Below are 27,039 nucleotides of genomic sequence, written 5' to 3'. Positions count from 1 at the left end.
TTAGCTGAGCTCAAATGGTCTATGAAAGCCCAATCTTTTGGCGAACTTGTGACACTTTGTATTTTGTCTAACGGTAATTTCTGTAAACTATAGCAACCTTCCGTCATGTCGGTCAGATGATTGCACTGAGTGCACAAATAATAGCTTATCATTGGGTGTTTGGAGCAGCAAGTTCTTCCCATGTTGTTTTATCCTTATTTTACAGTCTATGGTTTTATCCAGCTTTTACAATGTCCAATCTATTTCTACCTTCCATATCCCACCAGTACAGGGAACTGCATTACATTTATTTATTTATTAATCTATAATTGTTTGAGCATTTATTTCGCACTAAGTACACATCTTCAAAACTCATAGCCTACAACTCTGCACCAACATGCAGCTTGGCACCACAGTTAATTTCATGCCCAAAATGCACCAAATTGAAACTTAAACACTGCATGCATGTCTCTAAATCCAAATCTTTCAACCCAAACACCAGCAATATTATTTTTTCTAAATAAGAACACCGTCAATCATAAAAAACACAGCGTTACGGTCGATGTCAGTCTATGATTTTGTGTTCTCTACCTTTTAATTTGTCTGTTTTCTCTTGTTATTAGGGGTCCAAGCACGAAGTGCGTGGATCCCTATTGTATCTGTTCCGTTTATTATTATTATTATTCCGCCCTAAAACAGCATGCACGTCAAAAACTGTAAGTACTACAGTAGCCAGACCTTGCACATAGGTTGGAAATGTGCCCCACTACTCAGAGACAAAAAATTAGCCATATTGGCCAGATGGTGGCGCTATAACGGACCCTTTTGCGTATTGACCCATAACTGCTGAACCGTGAGGCGTAGAATCAAAATTCCACATCTGCTGGATTCCCTGGATCAATACGCATCTATCCATATAGACCACGCCCATTTAAGTCTGCTAGATTTTCCGCCATCTTGGACTTTCTCAAAAAAAAAAAAAACGAACTCGTCCTAGGCCATTTGCCCGAATAAGCCCAAACTTTTTGTGTGTCATCTCTGGACTTCCCTGATCTAAAATTGTATAAAGAATTTGGATACGTGCAACCGTCTTGAAATGATAAATGTTTAAACTTTTGATAAACGAACTCGTCCTAGGCCATTTGCCCGAATGAGCCCAAACTTTTTCTGTGTCATCTCTGGACTTCCCTGATCTAAAGACTTACAAAGAATTGGATACGTGAAACCGTCTTGAAATGATAAATGTTTAAACTTTTGATGACACATGCTCTGAAACTACTCTGAAACTCATAGATGACATCATAGATGACATCATAGATGACATCCTTCCTCTACATAACATCGCGCACACACACACACACATATACACCTATACACACACACACACACGCCACACACACACACACACACATATACTCACACATATACACACACATATATACACACACACACATATACACACTTACACACATATACACTAACACTACTATTACTACTGCTACTACTGCTTGAACCCGGTCAGGTCACCAAATCTCAACCAAACTTTGTGCACTTGTGCACATACCAACTCTGACTAAATGTGCAATTCAGTGTCTATATTATCTGACATACACCCCCCAAGTCACCGGAAGCTTGGACCCCGCATCGCCGCTTGCGGCTATATTTGTAATTATATTCAATATTACTTTCTTCTTTGGTTGATAGTATGAGAAATGTAACAGAATGGGACCTTTTTATAGAAGGTGGTTCAGTATGTTCAGGAGCAAATCATAGAAATACTGCAGTAAAGGCTTCAATGTGCTTTATTTTTTGTTTTACAGGAACAATACAGTAGTAATAACTCAAACAAAAAACATTAAAATAGTAAATTTGATGGTAGGTTTTAAAACAGTATGTAAACATTTGCACACAGGTTGAGCTGAGAGAAATTAAATCAACACTTGGAAATTGTGATCATTGAATACACTGTGTCAAAGCAATGAAAAATCATTCCCAGTTTGGTCCACATGGAGTGCCGTTGTGCTTTGTGCAGAGGGAATTCAGTACTGAGAAACGCTTGTAACAAACTGTAAAATAACTAATCTTGTATTGGTCTATATACAGTATATACATGGTCTTTGCTCATTGATTCAAACCAATTGTTAATGAGATACTGGAAAAAACAGTTTTTCTCATACACTCATAATGAAAGAAAATAACACAGGATAGCTACACTTCACTCACTCATTGTGTTTGTACAGTATGTGCGCATAACCTTTCCCCTAATGTTTCCGTTGCTCACTGAAAAGCATTTGATTCATTCTGAACAAGAAAAGAACTCTGACTCAGGCAAGCCACTTGCTCAAAAGGTCATCCATTGCCTCCATGTTTAAAAAATTGGCTAAATGGCTAATAGCAGAAAGCACCATTCAGAGTTTCCTAACCAGGTGGATTACTGGAAGACGAGCATGTGTTTATCTTGGGTCAACTTGTCAGGCAATGATTGATTTTACATTGTGCTGACTACATTCCAGTCTGATTAATTCAGGTACAGCATGTAGATAGTAGCGAATATGATTAACAAAACACACAATTTATAATATCTCCTTGACAAATAAGTTAGTCCCACAACTTTAAATACAAATCATTAAAGGCCCTAACTTTAATTTAAAGCTTATTCACATCTTTGTTGAGATAATTAAACCAAGTGGGTGTCCTGCCAAATCTGTTAATTTAGACAGAGATGAACAATCATTCAAACCACACTAGTAGCAGCAAGGCAGGTGCTAATTTAACTTATTCAGACTGCTGGTGCAGTGCACATAGCATTTGTTTGTTAATCAAATACATTCAAGTGTGTGTATGTGCGTGCGTGCGTGCTTGCTCAAAAGAGACTGCATCTGCCTTTGTAAAGTTTCATTTTCATTTTGAGAGTCTTAGGACTTCTAACAATAAAAAGGAAATTAAATGGTAGGAGTATGAATTTAGAAAAGCAGCACATTCTCTCACACACACAAACGCGCGTACACACACACACACACCCATGTGGGAAGCTGTTTAGCTTCACAAAGGACAATCACTTTTCGTGATGTTCAGGTTTGACCGGAATGTTTTCTAACCTTCACCTGGTTTGGCTGCACATTATGAGAGCTTTGGATTCATGTGCGTCTGTCCATCCGATGCATCTGCCTCTGACTTCAACAACCCCACTCTCCTCAGGACCGCGTCCACATTGGGGATCAGATTTGCCTGGAAGTCCCACAGCCGTTTGTCCACATGGTGGTCCTCCAGCTTTAACCCACGTAGAGCCACGCGGACGTGGATGAGCCGACACATGTCTGGAGGAACCCGGAACACTTCTCCAAAGCTCTTGAGCACCGAGTGCACCGAAGTCTGCTCCACCGACCTGTGATGCACACACACACACACACAGGTGCATTACATACACACGCATGCGCACACACACGCACACATTTTGGATGCTGCTGCTGTTTTCATATCCACTACTAGACAATAATGCTCTATAAAAATGAGCTCCAAAAGCATTTTTGGGAAGAAGAAGAAAATTGGCTTTGTGCTCATATTCCTTTTAATTGAAAATGATACGGGGCCAATTTGCCCATTTTTTACCATCATTACAGAATCAGTAATATGCAAATGAACAATGTTTAACTTCCCTCCATCTTTCCTGGACCATTCACAGAACTTCCTGGTCCAAATCATGTCATTTGGAGCAGTTTTGCCCATGGTGTCACTACTGTCACTATCACTATTAGGCTACTGTCACTAACTATATTATTGCTCTCTACCGAAGTTCCTGTGAATGAACGGGAAGCTCTCGGTCCTGGCAAGATGGAGGGAAGTTAAACATTGTTCATTTGCATATAGCCTACCATTGATTTTGTAATGATACAAAACTTTTTGGTCATCCCCATTTCAGATTCAGATTCACTTTATTAGCCACAGTAAGTAATCAGATTACAAACAAGGAATTTTACTAGTGCAAGTGTAGCGTTCAAGCGGGTTTTTCAATCCAGCGATCTCTCGCACTCCAGCCATACGCCATATCCAGTTGGCTAAAGGGCAAGGCCCGCTAGTCAAGCGGACATGTTGGAGCCGAGTGTTACAAGTATGCAGTGTAGTCGTCACATCAATAGTAGAAGCAGCAATATAGAAAATCAAACACAACCCCTGTGCTCAGGGGGCACGGGGGGAGGGTTATACTACTACAGTATTGGGACACATTTTGTTATGTTATCAAAATATCAAATGTCTTCACATGAAGGGACTTATATAGGCCCTGTAGACTCTTACAAAACACAGCCAAATGTATATTTGTTCAACGCACTGCATTGACTCTCCCCATACTGTACCTTATTTGCCTTTCTTGACTCTCAAACAAAGGGATCCTGTATGAGACGTACCTTGGCTGGACTATCATCTTGGAAGGGTGGTATACATTTCTGTTGGGCTCCTCCCTATAGATATGCTCCAGAATATTAATGCCCGGCACGCCCTCCCACTGGGGTAAGTGAAACTTTCCACTCGGCTCAAAGTGTTTCTTGGGAAAGATATGATTCTCAATTAGGAACACTCCAGCCTGCGAGACGGGGGGATCCACGTTTGAGGGATGCAGCATGGAAGTTGAAAAGGAAGTAGAAACATAAGTAAATATCAGGTATGATCATCACGTTAGAATGTTCATGTTGTTATAGAATGGAATTTCACCATTCCTCATCCACTTTATAAACAACAACATATTCAGCCATTGTCAATATGAAACAAATAATGAAATGAAGCCATGGAGAAGGGAAGTGTATGAAGCCACACTCCTCTAAACAGCATTAGAGGACTGATCATCTCAATGTATACATGATATGGAATACAGAGTTTACAGATTCAGTGAAGATGTGAGAAATGCATAATGGTTCTTATAGGCAGTAGAGAACAGAGGGGAGGGGTGAGTTGGGACTGAGCACACAGCACATTCTAGATTGTGTGTGCATGTGTGTGTGTAGCAAGGTCAGCTACGTGCAGTTGGGCAGAGGGTGAAATCTGCTCAATGCCATGAGATTATGGTGTCTGCATGTGTCTGTCCATATGACGTGCATCTATGTAATTACTCATACCATTAATTATGTGCAATTATAGCTTATTGAATATGAAATGTATTGAGTGGAACTTCAATTTTCCATATCAATGTATTATGTGATGTCTTTCTCAAGCGCACACACACACACACGCATGCATGCACACACACACACACCTACCTTTGGGTGTTGCTGTTGGAGTGTGTCCATTAGAGGCTTTAGGCTGCTGTGTTGGTACGGCATTGCAATCTCATCTATGTCATTGAGCAGGACGTAGCGCGAGCGGTCCATGTATCTGTAAATACATTCATTGAGCGTGGTCAGCTGGCCAAAGTAGTGGATGTCCCCTCCGTGCTCTGAGAAGAGCCAGCCTCGAGATGGGTTTATGTGGCGGTCGATGGGCCAAGGAACCATCTCCACGAAGCCCTCCTGGCTGTAGCTGTGCAGCAGGCGGTCCAGGTCCGCACCGCAGCTGGTGTTGTAGATCACCACCCTGCCCACACCCAGCAGCCTGGGACAAGGTCATTAAGGGGTCAATCAGCGGCCACATCCAAACATAGAAACACAGTAAATCCTTAGACTATGCACTTGATCAGGTGCAGATTCATAGTCATAAAGCTATGTAGAACAAAAATATAAAGGCAACACTTTTGTTTTTCCTCTCAGTTTGAGTTGAAATAAAAGATCCAAGATATTTCTATGCACACACAAGGTAGCCTGGTAACCAGCCCCAATGAATCCTTGAGTGCTGACAACTGCGATTCATATTGGGCTGGATACCAAGCTACACACAAGGCTTATTCCTCTCAAATGTGTTGACAAATGTGTTTAAATGTGTGATGTTAGTGTTGTGTTAGTGTGATGTTAGTGAGCACGATAATCCATCCACCTGAAACATGTGGCATATCAAGGTGTACCTTGGGCTGGTCACAATAAAAAGCCACTCTAATGCACTTTTATCACTGGATAGGCTACTGAGTGGTCTTCAAAAAATGCACATCTGTATTCTGTATACAGATGTGCATTTTTAGAGTGTTGTAACCAACGTGTTACAACACCGTGGCCTTCTCCAGCGTATGATACAAACATATTAGACACATCTAGCAATCTGTCACTATTACGGCTTATGCTTTCTCATACATGAGTGCCAGCACATACTGCATACGTGTGTTGACACTGCCAACCCGGCTCTGCCGCCACACAAACACACACAGGTTTTTTTTAAGATGTGCTGACCTGTACATCTCCAGGGTCTGTGTGAACTGAAGCACATTGTTGTAGGCTCCAAACAGGTTAGAGATGCAGACTGTGAAGTCAAACTGGAACGTTTTCACCTCCGTCCCACTGGTCTTTTTGTTCCTTATGGGGAGGAATGTCTGGTAGGCTACCTTCATGCTGTCAGAGTCAGCAGGCAATAGAGTGACATAGGTGGCGTTGCAGTCTTGCGGTATCCGACACAGGACATCCGTAGTCACATAAGGAAAACCAAAATTGTCTGTGTGTTGTAGAATCTCAGCCGGAGTGCTGGTACTGTAAAAACGGCCATTACAACAGAAAATGCAGTGAAGAGGTTGGATGGAGTCTCTCCTGAATATACCAATAATGCGTACATCCCAATTCCTCACCCTCTGGTCCATATAGGCTGACACCAGCAGGTGTGTGGTATTTTTGAGAGGGGTAATGGTCTGTGCAGCGGTCTGCAAGGGGCACACAGACTGATAATTATGTGGAACTTGGGTGGACTCCTGAGGGCTGGACTTGGACCTCCAGCAGGAGATGGACTTCCAGGGTAAACAATTGTACATCTGTGGGGAATTCACAGTAGCTATGATGATGAAGATGAAGGCAGTCAGGAGGAGGAAGATAAACTTCCCCTTGAGTTCTTTCCACCATTCCATCCAGATGCAGACTGGATGGATTTCCAACCTAGGGCAGAAGGTAGAACCACCATTAGAGAGATTACAAAATGAGACATTTCAAGAACCAAGCAAACATTGTGATGGATGGCTATAAGCCAGGCTCTGTTCATCTCCACAATAGCCTTAACAGGTGTTAATATGAACACTGATACAATCAAAATCAGAAACAGAAACAAATATTTTTTTCCAACCCTCTCATTGATTTTCTTTATGAAAGAATAAAGCACTTAATCTAGGCTGTCATGTACTCCAGAAATAGCCTTTGATGACATGTGCATTCCTATTTCGAATGTCCCCTGTGTTGCTGCCTCAGCAGTAGCCTGGTAAACACCATCCTGATAACGTGATCTCACATTCTGTTTCACTCGAGTCAGAACAAAACAGGGTGAGAGACTTGGCAGGATGGTTTGCCAGGCTACCTCAGCAGCACTTGTCTTGATGAAGCCATTGTGGTAATTAGTGGATTAGAAAAACATGCAGCCAGAAACAAAATCTACAAAATAATGTCTAGTTCTCTTATGGTCAAATTTGACCAGTTTACAAGTTTTTGCTATCATAAATACAGTTTCTTTTATCAAATTAGCACAAGGCTTCATCACAGTTAAACAGTATATCATCCACACTCGTTAACAGGACACACAAAAATCATATTCACAACTTTTAGTGAAGGGACATTTAGTTGTTGGACCATAGAAGATGAACAAAGAACAAAGAGGAGCAAATTCGGTTGAGTTTCACTACTTTCTCATTGATAGATAGATAGATAGATAGATAGCTTTATTGTCCTCAAAGAGGAAATTCTTTTTCACGGGCGGTGCGTACAGAAACACAAACCTTAGGGACATAAAAGGGTACAGAGAACAACACTTAAGACAATGGAGTAGCCGAGCAGAGACAAAAAGCACATCACATGGTAAGCAGGAGAGAGGGGTTACGGTTACGTATTTAGGGTTTTTATGGCAGTTGGGACAAAGCTTTTTCTAAAGCGGGCCTTTTTACACAAAGGCTGTCTATATCTACGGCCAGAGGGGAGGAGGGTGAAGTGACAACACCCAAAATAGCCAAACTTGAGCGCACACGCACACACACACACACACACACACACACACACACACACACACACACACACACACACACACACACACAGAGAGTCAGGAGCCCTGCACCCACACACCTCACACAGGAAATCACCAGGAACAACAGCTTTTTTGTTGCCACCTTTGTTGTGATCATTTGTATGATGTGCATGTTGTATGTGCAAGACCCAAATGTCGGTGGTTCGATTCCCAGCTCCTCCAGGCTGCATGTCGAAGTGTCCTTGGGCAAGACACTGAACCCCAAATTGCTGCCGTTGGTGTGCCAGCACCCTGCGTGGTTACCTGCCGCCATTGGTGTGTGAATGGGTGAATGTACCTACTGACTGTAAAGCACTTTGGATAAAAGCGCTATATAAATGCAGGCCATTTACCATTTACCATTTAGACTACGTCTACATCTCATACGCTTGTGGTTCTCACGCCCCCGTGAGAACCACAAGCAAAACATTACAGCTGTTAGTTATGAGAACCTGTTCTTTTCTCGCACGCAAACAACATGGTGCTATGCTGTGCAATAGTGCAAAAATGCAATGCATAAGGAATTAGGGCTGGGCGATATGGTTGAAATCAATATCACGATAATAATCACAATCATAATCACACGATTTTTTTCAGTATCGATAAATATCACATAGACGTTTGTGTTTTCTTGTGATCAGACATAGGTTTATAGATGTTATTTATTTACCTTGACAGTTTCGACGAGTCAACTCTAGTCTTCTTCAGAAGCAGTCGCACTGACAGCTGGGTATGACGTGTCAACCAGTTGCTTTTCAGCAACTGGCGGTAAATAACATCTATAAACCTATGTCTGATCACAAGAAAACACAAACGTCTATGTATAAATGAAGACATGATGAACATCATTGAACGATAAATATCACGATCAGGCTTGGGGAGTAACAGATTACATTTAATGGGATTAAATAATCATATTACAAAAAACTACCGGTAACTGTAATCCCTTAGTTACAGAAAAAAAGATGTAATCCAGATTACAGTTACATTTAGTAAATTGAGAGTGTGCACAGGGCGAGCACAGGGCAACATGTCCAATCAACACGATGCTACTGCAGGTGTCGATAGAGAAAAGAAAGACAATGTGCAGCAAATTAATGAAAGGTAGGCCAAGTATGTAGCCTAATCTTTCTCTGATACTGTATATAGGCCTACAGCATTATATTTTCATCTATGCTGATTTTTTAAATGGCAAGGTAGGTTAAAGTAGGCCTATATTGTTTTGCAGCTAAACTTAAACGTAATTCTTCATCATATTGGTTGGCTTGCATCTTGTCTGAAACCTTTCTTTGCATGGCTCAATATCTTACCATAATGGAACAGATAGCCTACTGTGCTGGCTTTTTGTATTTACTTTATAATTAACATATTTTCTAGCTAAAGCCAGTCAGTGTTGTAGCAGGGCTTGGAGAAAAATACACACTTGCCTTAAAAAGGACCAGTGCACTGTATTCCAAAGATGGAATTTAATTGTTATTGATGAAAAACAGGCAACACTAGATTTGCTGAAAGCCTGAGCATGCCCCCATACGCTAGTAGTCAAATGCAGGAAATGTGTTCAAAAGTAATCCAAATGTAACAGAACGTAATCAGCTACATTACTTTCTGGGATACTTGGATTACATTAAAAAAAAGTGAGTAAAATATGCTTGTTATCATGATAACAAGCACCATATCATATAATTACCATATCCTCATGATAGGATTCCACTGAAAGACGATCAACGATAATATTGAAATATTGCCCAGCCATATCAGGAATTTTGTTGGTTACAGGGGACACAGAATGAGGTTGGCATCTAATGGTTTGTGGTTGCTAATAAAGTTTTAAAGCACTGTCTGAAACATGGGTGAGGGAAATAGAGAGCCAAAGTCGACGTCACTTCCTGCTTCAGCATGTGCACCAAGAGATTTTCATCCTCCATTTATTTTCCAATAGACATTTTGTAAAAGGCCTATAAAATAATTGTACTTGGTCAAACCAAACAATTCAGCTATATTTAGAATCAGGAGAGCCGATAGAACATTTCACTCGGACCACAATATAAAAAGAAAACATAGAAACTATATATTTCTTAAATCTATTAACCTATCTCTAGCTTTTTTTCCAGTTTTGGTTGGACTGAAATGTTCTGTGATCTCTCCTGTTTCTAAATATAGCTGAATCATTTGGTTTGACCAAGTAAAACTATTTTTTGTAAGCATTTTACGAAATGTCTATGGGAAAATCAATGGCGGATGAAATCTCTTGGTAGGCATGCTGAAGCAGGAAGTGACGTCGACTTTGGCTCTCAAACCCAGGTAGGAAATGTGAGCTGGGTTGCCTCAAAGAGTTTAGACATTGTGGTATGCCTCGTGGCATTTAGACATTGCATGGAAATGAAAAGTAAAGATTATGCTAGTTAAACAATAACATCTAATGTTACTAATTGCATTTGACCATAGTTTCATGAGGCGAGAGTGAAGGCTGCATGGTGCATCACCGGAGAGAGAAAGTTATATTCCAGAATGCTTGGGAAAAGTCACCATCTAATAGACGGTTTTCACAGAATTGTCAGTCCTGCTCTGCTCCTTCTTCTTTTTTTTCTGTCCATACATGTAGCAAACACTATGAGGGCTAGGGTTCACTTTGGAATGTTTTTGTTGTCAAGTTAAAACCTGTTTTGTGCCAAGGACCGGTAGATAGTAGATACATGGAAAAAAAAGTTGCGGACCAGTTGTAAATTTTAATGGTTTAATTACCGTACATATATATTTACTCACCAGGTGGCAAAGGGTAAATAACAGCCTTTTGTGTTGTACTGTATGTAGCCTACAGTATTTATGTTTTTGTTTCAACTAAATAAACGTCAACTTGAAAGTATGTTTCATCTACCACACACAGCCTATAATATTATAGCCTATGTTTATTTAAAAAAAAAAAAAAAAAAAAAAATGACCAGGACGCATACCAAATGCATTGCGGCCGGTGGTTGGGGACCACTGCTCTATACTATACAATAAAACATTTTATTCCATTTATTGTGCTTTACTGTTGTAAGCAGTGTGCAAGTTGTGAATTGCTGCAACAGCCCAACGGCCACAACTTCCCCTGTTTTTCATGACTTTCCACACCCAGGGGAAGTAATCTCACACACACACACACACACACACACACACACACCCACGGGAAGTGGTGACTGAGAACCAACTGAACTCATATTCACTCAGTTTGCAAATCTCTTTTTATACTTTTTGTTTTTCAAAATTATTTTCATATAATTTATGTAGCTCAGCTGCTTCCAAAGTTAGAATTCATTATAAAGATTTGTAAACAAAATTAAACAAAACAAATAACTACAAAACAAGAAAAAATAAGACAGGGGAGATATAACTAACATGTTGGATCACCATCTAATAACGCTATCCACTCTGTGTTCTCAGTTAGCCGGCTACATAATTAATGATCGATCAATCATGATCAAAATATCTGAATCTTTGAATGTACAGCATTTGAAACTGGACTTCCTTCAGTACCCCTACACAGAGTTACAAATGGTATAACCCCTGACCTGACCTGACCTAGCCTGATATCAGACAGAATTGTCAACTCGTTCGACTCCATTTCCATTTTCTAAGCAGCCAAAACTCCAGTGGAGTGGGCGGATTTGAAGGTCTGGACCAGACAAGACCTGCTAAATGTCTTGTCTGGTCCAGACCTTGTTCTACGTGTTCTACTGGTTGCACCATCAGGACGCCCCAGGCAAGACAGTTGATTTACTGTCTGACTTGTTATGCAGGGCTAACTTGATTTCCCCATACTGCTTCAAGCTCTTCCTGACGCACTATTGAATGTAAGAGGAACCTGAGGGGAAGTGGTCACCTCAGACAGCCCACATACAATGCGTTGCATACATCTATATAAACCTTCTCGCTCACTTATGCCATTTTGTTGTGGTTATTTGGGTGATTATATGGAGCATTAATAAACATACTTTTTTGCCTTCATGGTACTTCCCATCTGAATTATTTTCTATTATTTTTTTACTTTTTTGTTATATATCCTTCATACTGTGAAATTAAGTGGTTCAGACTCATTTCTAAAACTTAATTGTGTTAAAGTTCACATTATGCCCAGCAGCCTAGACACAGACTGGACACAACTGAAATGAATGTGACTCATCACTTTTCCCCACTTTCAAGGAAGACCAGAAAAATGGAATAAGACAGCAAGGAGGTTTATTCTCAGGTTCACCTCTTGTTTCAGGGTGGGAATAGCCAAAACAAACATCTAACATAACAGGAAACAAAAGATAAGCTTAGCAAACAAAACCAGGACCATGTGCGTCATGTAGCAACCAGGCGACCTCATGCAACTCAAGCCCAGTCGAGGAAACTACATCTTTCAACAGCCCCAAGGTTTAAAGATGTTTTCGATATCTTTTTGAAGGTTTACTACCTGTAGTCTGGGTAGGGCAGCAGCACAGCACAAACAGTTTCGGCACACAGGCCTTCCTCTGAGGAAGGCCACAAAATACTTTTTTGTGTGCTGGCGTTTCCTGCTGTGACTTGATATTGTTTGTGCCCTGCACCGAAGTTATATATATATTTTTGGAGTGTGCTCACTGTTCACTTTTTCCCTTGACCTTCTTAATGAAGACTTGGTCCTCTTGAAATACCTGACAATGAGGATGAAACCACATCATCACTGATGACATCACTGACACTTTCACTGATGACATCTTGATGACATCATCACTGATGACATCGCTGATGACATCATCACTGTTATCCATTCCTGAGTGAATGAATGAATGACTCACCCCAAAAAGCCTTCTCTTAACCATGCACTGCTGCGCACGTGGTAAAAATGAGAAAACAGAAAAAAGGCTATCCACCCCTACAAACCTAGTGCTGCTATTAGGAATAGATAACTCATGGTCCTTAAGTACTGCAACTGCATACAAGTTACTGGAGCGTAGGTCTAGTAGTGTCTAGTGGTGATCTATTCTTGTAAAAAAAAATCCCCGGATCGAAAACCTCGCTAGGGCTAGTTGTCATTCAAGTACGCTAATGCAAGAAACACAACTGTAACTTGATCAACTGAAACTGGTCCCCCCCACCCCCACAAAGCCTCTTCATGTTGAAACCTGCTGTTGATTCCAAACTGAACTGATGTTGACTTCCATCTCCTTTACGGAGTAAATAAAAACGAACATGAATAACTTGTTTAATAATATACCCTATGCCCTGAAGAAATGCTTTCACATCACAAAGGTGGGGCAAATAGTGTCAACGTTCTGATAGATGTGCTCTTCCTGGCCGGGTAATGTTATTTGCTGCACACAGGAGCCGAGTGCACCAGCTGGGCGTAAAAAAGTAGGTCTTAACTGTTAGATAGATAGATAGATTTGTATTTCTGTGTCATGCACCATATTCAAGGTGCCCAGCCCGTCTGGGCTTACAAGACACAAATCATTCAAGTTCAACAATACAAACAAATCAACAAACAAGCTACAAAACGCTCAAACATAAACAAGACAGAGTTATATATTCAGATGAACAGCTTCTCCATTCTGAGTTTCCAAGCCCTCCCAATAAACCTGGCCAAACTGAAGACTTCATCTCTGAACAACCATTCCAACTTCGCATCATCTCCTGACCAAAATAGTTCTGGTTTCTTATTTTGCATTAACTGAAATAGAGACAATCTTGGTTCCTCATATAGCGTACAATGAAACACAAAATGAAATTCATCTTCCACAACACCTAATTCACATACAGTACAAAGTCTCTCCTCCTCAGCAATAGAATTGTTAATGTTAATGGCGGTCTTATAGTCTAGGTCGGACCTGGCTCAGATATGGATGCACTTCATTTAGGACAGAATATCTCAACTGTTTTAGACTAATATGACCCCTGCGAAAAACATGGGATGTGTGACAAAATCCTCTATCCTGGACGAAAAACCAGGAAATTACAGTTTTGTATCGTTTAAAAAAAAGTGAATGGGATTTTTTCCCCCTTTAAAGATGTCCTCATGAATTTCTACCAGTTTAATCTTCACAATAAGATAAATCTTTTTTGTATTACACTTTGTCTCAAATGTTTTTTTTTATATTCAAATTTGGCAATATATCATTAAATATGCATACATTTGCATATAAATATATATATTGTTCAGAATGGCAACTTATTACCACACAACTAACTACATACAGAAATATTGCTATATGATAGTATGATTGAGAATAAAATAGCTTATATTAATCAAATGCTTTCTTTCATTCAAAAAATCCCTTGTATTGTTCAAAGTCCGAATTGTCAGTTCGACTCTAAGTTACACAAATGTTCTAACTTTGCTTTAAGCTCGGAAGGTTTAAGTTAATATATAGCAATTTCTGTATTTAGTTAGTTGTGTGGTAATAAGTTGCCATTCTGAACAATTTGTAGCTCCAACGGTTTATATGCGAATGTACAGTATGCATATTTAATGATATATTGCCAAATTTGCACATTAAAAAAAACATTTGAGACAAAGTGTAATACAAAAAAGATTGATCTTAATGTGAAGATTAAACTGGTAGAAATTCATGAGGACATCTTTAAAGAGGGGGAAAATCCCATTCACTTTTTTAAAACATTGTAAAAAACTAACTTTCTGGTTTTTCGTCCAGGATAGAGATTTTGTCACACATCCCACGTTGTTCGCAGGGGTCATATTAGTCTATAACAGTTGAGATATTCTGTCCTAAATGAATGTATAGATGTGCTCTTCCTGGCTGGGTGATGAGTAGTGTTATCTGGTGAACATGTGGTTACTTGTATAGATGTGCTCTTCCTGGCTGGGCGATGATGAGCAGTGTTATCTGGTGGTGCTCATCTGGTTACTTGTATAGATGTGCTCTTCCTGGCTGGGTGATGATGAGCAGTGTTATCTGGTGGTGCTCATCTGGTTACTTGTATAGATGTGCTCTTCCTGGCTGGGTGATGAGCAGTGTTATCTGGTGGTGCTCATCTGGTTACTTGTATAGATGTGCTCTTCCTGGCTGGGCGATGATGAGCAGCGTTATCTGGTGCTCATCTGGTTACTCGTACAGATGTGCTCTTCCTGGCTGGGTGATGAGCTTTTTCATTGTTTTTAATTTAGTTTTTAAAGTAGAGTAGGCTATTTTATTTATCTATGCTGTTTCAAAACCTCTTTAGCATGTGCAATAATCTCCTTAAAGCACTTTATTTTTAACTTACTACCTTTATTGTCGGTTGTCAGTACTTCTCTTGAAATTGCACTATTTGTGGGCTAGATGCAATCGTCATTTTGTTTCTGCCGTGCCTTGTGTATTGCTTAAATGACAATAAAGCTGAACTTGAACTTGAACATGTGGTTACTTGTATAGATGTGCTCATCCTGGCTGGGTGATGAGCAGTGTTATTTGGTGCTCATCTGGTTACTCGTCTCACTCTTCACTTAACTCATTGAGTGCCAAGGACGTCTTTCGACGTCCAATTAAATAGTGACGTAGAGTGCCAAGGACGTCTTTCGACATCCAATGCGTTTTTTGACGGTGGGACGTCGATCAAAGCCTTCTGCATCTCCTGTACAAATATTGTAGCTATTGGAGGTCTATAACCTATTTTACAGAACCCTTAGGTGGCGACAGTGCTCTCCAGATTACAGAAAGGCAGAGAAAAACAGAGAAGAAGTCGTTGGGGAAACGGAAATTGCATCGCATCCGTATGCATCGATATGCTGAAGCATAACGTTAGCTGTGCCTGCAGCAGCCAATCTGCTCCCACAATTGAGCTCCTCCGTGTCCGCTGCGACAGCCCATCTGCATGATCAGCCGTGGAGTTGTTATTATTCTCAACTGGAAACATGGGAGCCGGTGACAAACACACGCGGAACGCTGTAAAAAAGCTGGATGTCGCGCACCCTTCACTGTGCACAGCAAACTCAGCAGAGAGCCACCAGAGACACTCCCATACGGAGGAGGAGTGTGCAGTTGAGGGGTGGGAGGGGGGGGGGGGGCACGCAGAGCAGCACACAACACTGACCCAGACAGACCCAGACAGCAGGACAGGATTGGCAAACGCAAGCCAGAATATCCGATGCCCACCAGCAGCAAATCAAGACCAGCAAGAAGCTGCAACCAGCAGCGCACGCAGGGGCCAGCGCTGCTGGTTGCAGCTAAAAAATATTATTCTGCCAAACAAAATTCCCTGGCCTTCACTGTTTTATTGAAGGAAATTATTTTTGAGGTGTGACTACATCAGAAAATTAGCTTCAGAGTCAGTGATGTGTTTGAAATGTTTAATTTCACAAAAGGGTCATTATCTCAGCTTCTAGAAAAAAACGGCTGTTTTTGGTTAAATCAAGCTATCTTCTCCGGCTGATAACTAAAGAACGGAAAATTATATCAATAAACCTGTTTTTGCTGATGATAGAAGAGAGTCTCATCGTTCTTTTTGCGTGTTCAGTGTTTACATAGTAATATCACACAATATTCTGTGGGCCTCGAGAAATCACTGAAAAAAGCTCTGAAACTCTGGCACTGGGAGCGTCCGTTCTCCAAAAGTGGCTGGCACTCAATGAGTTAAGCTGTGTGTGGCTGAGCATGATGGGCCATTTGGAACATTACCCAGCAAACATCGTCTTGACCGCGACATCACCAGACGATAGAATTGTGGTTTGGCATCTACCATCTAAGTCTGACGTTCTCTCCACATTCCTCCAAAGTAACGTTTAGACTGTCACTTCAAAACAAAAAATATTGACCTCATATTGCTTTGAAAACACCACATGTAGGTGTCTTTTGTGTTTTTGTTGAATAAAATGTCATTTGATTGACAATTTACCTGTTGTGTGATCAGATACTCACAGTGTGACATGCACTCCACCTGCAATGACGACTTTTATTGAACGCCCTTTTCTTTTTTTAATATGAAAACACGTTTATGTCATATAAGTGCAAGTGTCTCTTGCTATGGGCTTGTATTTATCACAAACTTCCTGAATCCTGTGGTATTGTCCCATTTCTCTTGCCTTAACTAAACGCAGTGTTGTGGGTTTTTGGATGTGCTATGCTGTCTGCTAAAGTCACGTTGGTTATATTATCGTAAATGATATAAATATACCTGTCTCATCGCTGGTTGAAATCATGAAACAGAATTAGCGAGGCAGCTAGCCTATCAACGCAACTTCCAGTCGGGACCGTCAAAATGCTAAGTGCTCAATGTTAAGTATCTCTATATATGACCAAATCCGTAGCATTTGTAACTAATTCGGTGGCCTAATGGATAAGACACATGACTGCGAAGCGGGCGCCGCAGGATTGAATCCCGCATGAGGTGCGATCTTTTGTCTTTCAAAAATCGTTGAATCTGGACACGTTGTGGGGAAGTAGAGGAATTACGTCGCTAAGATTTCCATTCAGAATATATAATTAGACCCTGACTAGATGTAGTGGTTTGACGTGCAGCAGACGGTCGTTATACGTGAAAATGTTTGCTGGGTATCATTAAGCCATCCATTATCAAACTAGTGGTATAAAATCCCACTATTTTCAAAATGTGCACATGGAAGCAGTTTCTAATATATTTCCTCTAGAGTCTCCACCCTGGTGCTGACTGGGAACAGGGTTTTTTTTCCACTGCTGCTGCAAGTCCAGTTAATTAATGGCTGTCATTAGTAGTTTAATACATCGACAAGACTTCCTTCCTTCCTTCCTAATATTGAGCGGCAAGGCGGTGCAAATTCTATTTCAGGATTCTGTGTATGGAGGTGGAAGATTGATGTACAGTACGTACGTATACCGTCCAGATCTGATTTTCTGTTTTCTTTTCTATGCTTTTGGTATATGAGCAGATGTCATGCAAAGACAACTTACTCATGTCACACCTATAGCATGTTCTCACCTATTCATCTTTTGAGAAAAAGTTTGCAAATGGCACATATTACCTGTCAGCTGCTAGCCCACTAATTAGAATATTGTTATGAAAAAATATGCTCTCCCTTCTTTTCTTCTGTTTTCATCCATTATTTTTCTGCCTCTACCTCCTCTACTTTCTGCCAGTAGTCACTGTCAAGTCTTTAAATACCATCATATACATGCCAGTAGTCTCAGACCAGTCTCCTATCTATTATTATTATTATTATTATTAGGGATTAACTGTACAGCCACACAGGGAAAACTGCCCCAACAGCAAGAACAGTGTAAATACAATGACCATTCATCATCTGCCTTATTGCTCATTCTGCCCCCAACAATAACAACTGCAACGTAATTGTTCATATATCATAATATATCCAAATAAATAAATAATATCCATCCAAATAAGAGGCATTTTTAAAATGCAGCACCACTGCAGTGAACCAAGAATTACCCCAATCCATCACATGTAGCAAAATCTACAGAAAACACTGTTCTGATTCATAATTGTTCATACTGTGGATTTCCTGTAGTAAATCAAGCACAGTCTGGTCATGCTATTGCTATTGTTTTGGTTAATGTTAATTCATGTTGTCCATAGTATTATTCTTGTTTTGGGTGGCCCTACACTGGGCCTGTGTGGGCATCTTTTCCAGCATTGCTACCGATGCTGGCCCAACAGTGCTCTAATGTTGGCAGGGTTGATGCCCATTTTTAACAACCTTGCCATGATTGGTCCAACATATTGTTGTTGGCTACAAGCAGAATTTTAACACGAGGATAAAGTGGAACCTTGGCCCAGCAGTTTTGGCAATGCAAGCAATTTCCCATGCTGTATACTCTCTTAAAATTTAAGATGGTGTATCATAGCTTTTACCTGCTGTTACAGTCTATGCCAAATCCTGGCCATGGTTTGGGGTGTGTTGCTGTCTGGCCTTGTTTTGTGTGAGGTGGCCACACCTGCAGCTTGTTGCCAATCAGGTTCGGCATATCTGGCAGATACGCAGAGCCAGTCCTGACCTCCCCGGGGCCCTAAGCAGAATTCTGTTACGGGGCCCTCCTGACCTGTGATAGTCCATGGGCCAAGGCTGAAATTTTGACATATCGGTACCACCTGAGGTGACCGCACGATTTTGTTATTTTTGTCTTCCTACATGTCTCTAGTTTATATTTTGGTATGATAACCCTTCCGATTTGGTAGCTTAAGGATAGTTATCACTCTGTAAACAAACCTACCCCCAAAAAATGACAAAACCCTGATTTCATCATATCTCCTGAACCACACATGATAACGCAGAAAATGTGATGTCTACCCCTATGTTTTCATGGTCAGGGATTACAATGACACCCTATACAACATCATAAACTGTTCACATGAATAGTTAATGGTGAATTCAGTGGTGTTTTGGTGAATTCAGTGGTGTTTTGAGAAGGATACAATGCAATTAGTCCATGGGCCAATGGTGAAATTGGTACCACCTAAGGGGACCGTGCAATTTTTGTATTTTTGTCTTCCTACATGTCTCTAGTTTATATTTTGGTATGATAACCCTGCCAATCTGGTAGCTTATTGATAGTTATCACTCTGTAAAAAACCTTCTCCCATATAAATGACAAAACCCTGATTTCTGTGTATTAGTCCAGATGATATGTGAAAATCATGTTCACTTTTTCATAAAAGCATGAAACTTGGTACGCATATAGTTTGGGGCCCCGTAAATCTTCAGAAATTAAGCCATCACAAAAATGCCTCGTGGTGGCCATTTTAATTCCGCCATAAGTGAATTATGTAGTTTGCATCATATCTCCTGAACCACACATGATAACACAGAAAAGGTGATGTCTATCCCTATGTTTTCATGGTTAAGGATTACAATGATACCATATAGAACATCATAAACTGTTAAAGTAACTAATCAATGGTGAATTTAATGACGTGAGAAGGAAATCACAGTTTCTGATAACTGATGTTATAACCTCAATTCCATGACCACTCTCTGGCTAACATTTTTTGATGAGTAATTTGGCTTCTATGGGCCTTTTGTTAAAATAGCCCCCAGGCCCCTCCCAAACATCCTGCGACTTTCTGCCAGACGGCCAAATCCAAGATGGCCACTGGTACAATCTTGAAAAATTTACTTTTGAACCAGAGCACCTAGAATAATGTATGAAGACACTTTTCAGTGTAAGTCAACCACAAACAATCTGATTCTGTTCAGTTTAACATTCTGACATCATTTTGACCCAGAATTCCAAGATGGCTGCCATCCAGTAGAGTGAAAACTTAACTTTTGAATGGCAACATATACGTATGTGGTGTTTGGGGTTTACCATTTTTAGAGTAAGGACGGAGATTAACAATGGTGAATTATAGCTATTTTAATTGCAAATCCATGCCTACCAAACATGGTTTAGTAATGACAATTATTGTGTTTTGAGGGTAATTTCATAATTATGTTAGTCTCGCTGGCCAGCCTCCCCTCCCGGGAGAGGTGTCTGGCGCCACGGAAACAGGCAACTGGGATAAGCCCTCCCCTGCACTACAGCTGCTCCCCATTGGAGCGACTGTTTCAGTGGCTGCCGGATGTCTGCTCCCGGCTTATTACAAACTCTGTCATTGGCTCCGACCACGTCAATCAGAGCAGCTTCCGCACCCTCCTCCCTGTGTGTCGCTGTAAATAGTGCCCTGCCGCCTCAGTGAAAACAACTACGCTAACTAGCTAGCAAGCTAACGGCAGAAACCTACACGCTAGCTCGTTGCTACACGCTGAAAAGGGCAAGTTGGATTGTTGGAAACTATTTTCCAAGGGCACTGCCGCTAAGCGCCGCCCATCGCAATCCCACTATGGAGACCTGCGTGGGAGGGGAGGCTGGCCAGCGAGACTATGGGATAGGTGAAGGTGAATAGCCTATGTCCATTGTCCAACAAGTTTTCTCAATTAATTTCCCTCTTTGCGATGTGATAAAAGTTTCTCAGTGAGTTATAGATGATTGCCTCACTGAATTATCTGCTAATATCCAATTTTAGCAGCAGAATTTGATGTCCTGGCGTGGCACGTCCGTGTGTAAGTATTTAACGCGTAAGAGGTGCTTTTTTTAGCGCATAAGAGGTGCTGCCCCGTATTCTGCGCAGAAACGCCTGATTGTGGGACGCCTATGTCCAGTAAAATTACAACAGGCATGCGCTTGTGCACGCCCCCAATTTGCATTGCGCGCGGCGTACCACTTTTGCGAAGATAGGGCCCCCGGGATTTGCAAGAATCTGGTCAACTTCTCTCCTGCAGCATGGGCTGATTTTAAGTCTGCAATGAGTTCATCAGAGGCAGGCAGACTGTAGGGTGTGGAGGGTTGGGGAGGCCAGGTCAAACGGGAAGGAGTTGAACTCACGCATGCAGGCATGACTCAAAATGGATGCGAAAAGGTGCAAACACACCAGACGCTGAAGTGACGAAGCATCTGGAAGCGCAGCCAGTTTTATTTTGGCGCACTTGACTTGTTAGCACATTAGACCGTTCAGTCAGACCAGCCGTGATGCGGCCGGCTCGCCCCATGCAGAGATTGTTTCGGCGTCTGATCTATTTTTGTGTGAGGCCCGCGAGTGATTGTGTGAAGCCAGATAGGAAGTCAGTACAAGTTGTCACCGGCGTGGAGCAAAGCAGTGCATCTGGTGTGAATGGCCAGGGTCCGACTCGAGCTGAATTTACACACAGCGGCACTTTGCGTCTGCAGCATCACAATCATATTCCACCCTCCTCCCTGCATGCATGCTCCAACCCGCTCTGACTGACTGGTGGCGACCATTTATGGATTTCGTTTCCACTCCCTCCTTGTCGAATCTGTCTATCTCAAATGCCTGTGCCACTGTGAAACAACAGCATCAACAATGCTAGCTCGTTGCTACATGCTGAAAACGGTTGGATCTGGATTGTGCAATAAAGCAGGCCTGCTTGATACTTTTGGTGGATAATTGTAAAGGTGAACGGAGCCTTTTTCCCCTATACCAGGGTGGAGGTATTAGCAGCCATTCTCTGCCATTGTAGGTAGGGAGTCTGGCAAGCGAGACTACCCGGGGAGGAACTCAAGGTAGGAGCTGCTGAGATGGAGTGGAGCGCTCCAAGGCAGTGATTGACCTGGTTGTGGTCAACTTGTAAACCTCCACGAGTTGCTGGAACATTGTGTTTTTGATGAATGTGTGGCCTTATTCAACTCCAACAGCACATACAGGAAGACGCAGAAGAGCAAGCGCATCTAGAAGCTCTATCTCCAATCTGTAGGGCTGCAAGAACCCTACATCACTCTCGTTGACATTAGCATGATCTAGAGGATGGCAACTCCATCAGCAATTGGATCGGCAGACACAAGATGGCACCCCATACAAGTGGTCGGACTATGTCCACATGGTGTCATCCATCATCCTTGCCCGCCATGGTGATGTTGACATATCATCTGTGTGATCGACTGGTATGACACAGCCTAAAGATGATGAGCGGAATCTGATGATTCAGAATCTATAGCTACAGCTAATAAAAAGAGCTTATTTTAGTTATCTTGTCATACATTCATTAAATATTTTAATGCAATAAATCCTGGGGGTAGTTGGTACAGCAGTACCAAGGTAAAATGGGTGTTGACATTAACATCTTTTCAGTGAACATAATTCTGAAATGACTCCCAAAACATCCACCATTGTTAATCTCCTTCCTTGTGGTAAACCCCAAATGCACAGTATACCTTCCCATTCAAAAGTTACATTTCCACAATACTGGATGGCAGCCATCTTGGAATTCTGGGTCAAAACTATGCCATAATGTCAAACTGATGTCAGAATCGGATTCCTCGTGGTTGACTTACACCGAAAAGTGTCTTCATACATTATTCTATGTGCTCTGGGTCAAAAGTCAATTTTTTCACATGGCGCCAGTGGCCATCTTGGATTTGGCCATCTGGCAAGGAAAATCCCAGGATCTTTAGGAGGGACCTGGGCGCTATTTTAACAAAAGGTCTATATAAGTCAAATCACTCATCAAAACATCTTAGCCAGAGAATGGTCATGGCTTTGAAGTTATAGCATCGGTTATCAGATACTGTCATTTCCTTCTCACAACGTCATCAAATTCACCATTGGATTAGTCACTTTAACAGTTTATGATGTTCTATATGGTATCATTGTAATCCTTGACCATGAAAACGTTGGGATAGACATCTCCTTTTCAGTGTTAGCATGTGTGGTTCCGGAGATATGATGCAAACTACATAATTTGCTTATGGCAGAATTAAAATGGCCGCCACAAGGCATTTTTGCGATGGCTCAATTTCTGAAACTGTACAGGGCCCCAAACTATAAGCGTACCAAGTTTCATGCTTTTATGAAAAAGGGAACATCATTTTCACATATCATCTGGACTAATACACAGAAATCAGGGTTTTGTCATTTATATGGGGGTAGGTTTGTTTACAGAGTGATAACTATCCTTAAGCTACCAAATCGGCAGGGTTATCATACCAAAATATAAACTAGAGACATGTAGGAAGACAAAAATAACAAAATCGTGCGGTCACCTCAGGTGGTACCGATTTTTGCCTTGGCCCATGGACTATGAGCCATGTAAACCATTTGCCATTGCCACAGTCATACCAGACACCCCAGTGATCCCACTACAAACCTCCCTCCTTTAAAACAGTTTGCTCCATCTGTTGGTCTAAGAATAAGTCGACCTATACAGAACAGAATGAGGTAGGCTATAACAAACAATATTTATTAAGTAGAATATTTTCTATAGAATAATTTAAATTCAATATTTAATTAAATAGTCAATGTCAATCCATTGCTTTCCATCTTGCATTAGTCCAGAGTTGTAAATTAACGTTGACTCAGAGACTCATTTTAAAATGACGTGCACCCATGAGGAGTGCCATCACGCCCATATACAGTTGAGGTCAGAAGTTGACATACACTTAGGTTGAAGAAGTTTACATACACTTAGGTTGAAGTCATAAAAACTATTTTTTTAACCACTCCACAGATTTCATGTTAAGAAAAAAAGAAAAAGATTGTGGTTAAAAAATGTATGACTTTAACATAAGTGCAAATGTCCGACCTCAACTGTATTGTCTGGACTGGTCCCCATAGAGGGTTGCTGCTTTGCGGGCAATGTCCTCTTTGTGCACTCTGATATGAACGATGCTGTTATCTTTTCTGAGCTGCAGTCTATAATCCATCCAACTGACAGGTGTGGCATGTCAATGATTAAACGTCATGATGTGGGATAATCTGGTCACAATAAAAGTGCAGTGTTATCACTAGATACTGACTGATCTTCAAAAAATGCAGATCTGACTGTAGTCCTAGTCATGTGAGAAAAGTTGGAGCAAAAAAAAGTGTTGCGTTTATATTTTTGTTCAGTATACATGTGCTAGGCCTATTGAGTCTATTTCATGGAAAGATCATGTGTGAAGATGTTGTGCTACTGTATCAGTGTAGACAAGAGTATAGATAGACAGTTCTAACAAAAACAATGTGGTTTCCAATTAATATTTGTTATTTAGCGGCTAAAGAACAAATATTCATTGGAAACCACATTGTTTGAGCCCATATGTCATCAACATTGATTTTACCCCATTTTCCATTGCCCTCACTATATAGTTCATGGTAAATGGTAAATGGCCTGCATTTATATAGCGCTTTTATCCAAAGCGCTTTACAATCAGTAGATAGTCTACATTCACCCATTCATACACCGATGGCGGCAGGCTGCCACGCAGGGTGCAAGGAGGGTTAAGTGTCTTGCCCAAGGACACAACGACAGCAGCTGGGAGGGAGCGGGGATCGAACCGCCAACCCTTGCGTCATTGGCCGACCCGCTCTACCTCCTGAGACTGCAATGAAATGTGGTGCAGACCTGTGTCAAAAGTCACCGTGTCGGACGTTGGAGACCGGTAGGAGAGCGTTTTGAACAGCCGTTCCCCCCTATTTCCTTATGGAACGCTATGTGACCCTAATACTGCAGGAGTGTATATAATATTGTAGCGAACCAGAATTACACATAATGTGGTGAGCAATAGAAGTGTCTCGATTGCAGATAGGAACTGATGTGTGGGAGTGTTACTGGGGGGGAACACTATGCTTGTGGGAGACTTCCGGTCAGACAGAGCATGCGTGACAGCGTGAGTCAGTCTCCAGATACCACCAAAGGGAGAAGCAGCTAGCTAGCTATGTGCGTGACAACCGCCAAGAGTTGTAATATGACTAACTGTGAATAAAGAACCCTGTACCAGCAAGAAGCCTCTGATTCCCTCAATACCAGGAACGCTACAATATATAGGCTACACGGAGTACAGTATAGGGTCACTTTGGGGCTAGGAGTGTCACAGACCAGTAAGCCTATCCTTTGATCACTGGAAGAGGCTTGTTTGATTGACACAGTAGTGTAAAGTGTATGCCACAATAGTGGCATATGAAGATGCAGAAGGTTATATGGCACCTTTCTGATGGCTGTAGGTACATCTATTGTCCTCGCCTAATTAGGCTATATTTACCATGTGGTGTTGAATTACACATGCTTTGCGTGTGTGTTCATCGGTTGTTCTACTGTATGTCTACTTTTCAATTTGTTGTGGCAAGTGAACCATTTTGGCAATGTGTGTGTGTGTGTGTGTGTGTGTGGTGTGGTGTACGCAGGCCAATTGTTTTGACAGGGCAGTCTATCACATTTTCTCCCCCTCCCCTATCTCTCGAGACAGACTTTAAACGATGGGTTCGCAGATTGCCCCTCCCCAAAATAAAAGTTAAAACTCTGCCTGTAGGCTACAGATAGTCACACACAATATTACACTATTGTAGGCTATACGATATTCTATGGGAATATTAATATTTAATAGTGCGAGGAACTAAAATACAATGTCATAAAGTTAGGTAAACTCACTATTAAATACAAATAGCCTAGCAATCGGTTTTGTAACTAGGTAGAACGAGGATTTAGTAATGTCATTGTCCTCATGTCCATTAAGGCTAGTAGGCTCATATTCCACTTACTGGAGATTAAAGTTGCAGTGTGTCCTCTCCTCTTGTTGATCCGACACGGCTGAGGAAAACACCCGGAGCAGGTGGGGGTGAAGCGGTCATGACTTGACTCTCTCTCCCTCTCTTCAGCACTGATCTCACTGCATGGGCGGTAACGATGCGTCCAGGGTGGGGTGGGTGGGTGGGAGGGAGGGAGGGAGGGAGGGAGGGAGGAAGGAAGGGAGGGACAGCCCCGGCCTGCCAGTTTCAGGAAACAGACGGAGCATGAGCAGGTGGAAAATGCAAATACCATCTAAACAGGTTTTTGCTCTGATAGTCTCACAGACTTTGTATGGAAGCCGAGAATGCTTGCAATTTTTTTATTCCATGTATAGCCTACATTATTTATCTTGTTATCTCAAGAAAAAGATTTATCTCCTTTATCTCGGCACCCCTCTCATGATTATTTATTTAAAAAAAAATTAGGCTACATACAGTCAGGCCCGGATTAACACAGTGTGTGAGAAAAATGTCCTACAGAGTAGATATTTTAGCTTATTACAAACCCAAGCCAAAAATAATGTTAAGTCAATATTTTAGTGTTTGCGCTGCATAACTAAGGCTTTGAGCCTTTCTGTTCACTTTCTCAGAGCATTGTTCACAGTCATTATCTCAACACACATACTGTACTACAGAAAAATGTAAGACAAAGACACAATGTAAACACACAAAAAAACTCATTTTATAGGCTACAGTGAGGTCAAGTTTCAAAAAATGGTGTCACTATGAAATAGCTATTATGGAGACTAACATCACACATGAATATGATTGGGCTAATTATAATCAGCATGCAAAAATGTGTGGCAAAAACTGCATAGGATTAGTGTATGTGTGTGTAGGGGGAGACTTGTGGGTACCCATAGAACCATTCTCATTCAGATATCTTGAGGTGAGGGGTCAAGGGACCCCTTTGAAAATGGCCATGCCAGTTTTTCCTTTGCCAAAATGTAGCCTAGATTTAGAGCATTATTTATCCCCTGAAAGCCACTG

General features: G+C 41.3%; 1 protein-coding gene across 1 annotated transcript; it reads right to left on the bottom strand.

Moving 5' to 3' along the window:
• Window positions 1-1,765: 1,765 nt before the first annotated feature.
• On the bottom strand, window positions 1,766-26,141 carry LOC310772781 (uncharacterized protein). The gene is made up of 5 exons (XM_083632702.1): window positions 26,023-26,141; window positions 6,285-6,974; window positions 5,229-5,559; window positions 4,383-4,558; window positions 1,766-3,364 (listed from the first exon to the last, which is right to left on the bottom strand). Exons 2-5 carry the CDS (start codon window positions 6,944-6,946, stop codon window positions 3,100-3,102), a joined length of 1,434 nt encoding a protein of 477 aa, XP_083488828.1. The 5' UTR covers window positions 6,947-6,974; window positions 26,023-26,141; the 3' UTR covers window positions 1,766-3,099.
• Window positions 26,142-27,039: the final 898 nt, after the last annotated feature.

This window comes from Poromitra crassiceps (assembly GCF_964638095.1).
Source record: "Poromitra crassiceps genome assembly, chromosome: 3".
Taxonomy (NCBI): Eukaryota; Metazoa; Chordata; class Actinopteri; order Beryciformes; family Melamphaidae; genus Poromitra; species Poromitra crassiceps.
The sequence above is the reverse complement of the archived record's forward strand: the minus strand, read 5'-3'. Positions and strand labels throughout refer to the sequence as shown.